The sequence below is a fragment of the Euphorbia lathyris genome, chromosome 2 (genome assembly GCF_963576675.1).
Source record: "Euphorbia lathyris chromosome 2, ddEupLath1.1, whole genome shotgun sequence".
Lineage (NCBI taxonomy): Eukaryota > Viridiplantae > Streptophyta > Magnoliopsida > Malpighiales > Euphorbiaceae > Euphorbia > Euphorbia lathyris.
The window spans coordinates 25,874,353-25,876,434 of NC_088911.1; the positions used below are offsets into that span (position 1 = coordinate 25,874,353).

At 32.9% G+C, this 2,082-nt stretch overlaps 1 protein-coding gene across 1 annotated transcript; it reads left to right on the forward strand.

Annotated features, from left to right (window-relative positions):
- The first annotated feature begins 230 nt into the window (after positions 1-230).
- On the forward strand, positions 231-1,164 carry LOC136217441 (uncharacterized). The gene has a single exon (XM_066004036.1). The coding sequence runs from the start codon at positions 360-362 to the stop codon at positions 1,062-1,064; it is 705 nt and encodes a 234-aa protein (XP_065860108.1). The 5' UTR covers positions 231-359; the 3' UTR covers positions 1,065-1,164.
- Positions 1,165-2,082: the final 918 nt, after the last annotated feature.

The following is a 2,082-nucleotide window of genomic DNA, read 5'->3' on the forward strand; positions in this document are numbered from 1 at the left end:
TTACAAACCACAATTCGATTTGTAACAAAAAAAAATACAAATTAAATCACAAATACCGATCTCTAACAAAACATTAATATTTATTTGATTTTTTTTTTTTTTTTTTTTTTGTTGTTGTTGTTAAAGAAAGTCTTTCCCTCGTTTTAAACTAACAAGTTATGCATAAATAAAGATCCTTAATTTGGTCCCCTTTTTACTTCAAGTATATTATTAAGAGAGAGATCATCAATCTTTAAACATGAAAGAAATGAGGCTGAAATCAATCCACATTTCAATCCCACAACAAAAGAAAACTACAATTTGTCTTCCAAACCAAACTCCAAATTCTCAAAACTATTCTTACTCCATCATCATCTTCAATGGAAACCCTTTCAAGCTCAGTTTCAACCCTCAACGTCCCAGCTCTCCATTCATCATCGCGTAATCTCTATCCCCCATCCACATCTCACCACCTACATCTTCTACATTCCACCCCCAAATCCAATTCAAATTCCACCAAAACCCTAACCCAAATCTCATCCCTCAACAACGTCCTCAATCACCCCCTCAACGCCTCCCAATTTTCCTCCCCCAAACCATCTCCCACTCTTACCCACAAAAACCCAGCCACCGGATATGCCGCTGCCCTTATAAACATACTCCAATCCAACAATTACTCTCTCGATTCTGCTGTAAAAGATGTGCGGAGATTTTCGAGAGTGCTCCAGGAGGAGGGGATTGTGTCAATTTTGATTAATCCGAATTTGGGTGAGAAAGAGAAGGGTCGGGTTATCAATGAAGTGGGGAAGATTGGGAAATTTAATAGGTTTTTGGTGAGATTGATGAAGATGTTGATAGAGAAGAAGAATAATTTGGGGATGGTGAAGCAAGTGTTGGTGGAGTTTCAGAGGATATGTGATGAGTTGAATGGAATTGAAGTGGTTATGGTTTCAACTAAGAAGAAGATGGAGGAGAAGGAGGTGTTTGGGATTGCTCGAAGAGTGCAGAAGATTAGTGGGGCTGTGCAGGTCAAGGTAAGGAATTTGGTTGATGACAATTTGAATTTACCATCGTTTGCATTCTAATAAATTAAGTTGTATTGTCAAAATTTCATGAATGAATGACTAGAAAAATGCTTAATTATTATTTTGGCCTAATCTATATATTTGAGTTTGTATGTTTGTATCTGATGAATTGTTTTGTGATACTACAACAATTACCATTTATTATTCGAAAAAGCTAATTTCTAAAAAAAACAGGATTCCATGTTTTTGTAAAATGTTAAAAAGTATAGAGATCACTCTAAAATGAAGAGATAAATATGCACATTAAAAAGAGCAATCAAACACTCTTGATGTAGTAATTAATCATATTTGATGATGTGTAGTAATTAATCATATTTGGTCTGTTAAATCGCTCACACGTGAGATGATTGTATTGGTGTGATGATGTGCACTGATCATAAAAAAACAAAGTAAGGTTTACTTTGTCAAAAACAAAGTAAGAATAGAAGGCACCATAAAAACTATTAAATTCATATATGATACAATAATTTTTTAACAATTATAATTTCAATAATTATTGTGTAATAACTGAAATTAGTTTTGAATTTAAAAAAGAAAAAATTGCTTTTGAATCGGAGCCTCTAACCGGCCGTCTATGCAGTATATCATTATTTAATTGCTTCGATGCATGTAATTCGACATACAAATGACGTGGTGCATAAGACATGGCGCAAACATTCAGTCAACTAGTTAACGTTAAACAGTAATAAAATGGCAATGCAAGTTTTTCCAACTTCTCTGTACGAAGTTCGTCACCTATCATTTAGGTGGATCTTCTTGCAATTAAAGAGGTATTTATTTACTCTCTTTTTTTCCGTCCAACAGATCTAACTAGTTAAACAGTACCAAAATCGTAATGCAATGGAATGATGTTCATTCTCACTTAGTGGGACTAATCTCCAAATAAGGGTTAATTGTATAAATAATAATATATGTAGGTTTAGTTAGAAAATTATTCCTTGGAAGGGGCTATTTTTAACTATAGTTAAAAATAATCATTATAATGTGTAATTATTTATATTTATATTTATATATATAA

What these genes read in the sequence shown, in the direction of transcription:
- LOC136217441 (XM_066004036.1), top strand. Translation starts at nt 360, where the DNA reads ATGGAAACCCTTTCAAGCTCAGTTTCAACCCTCAACGTCCCAGCTCTC.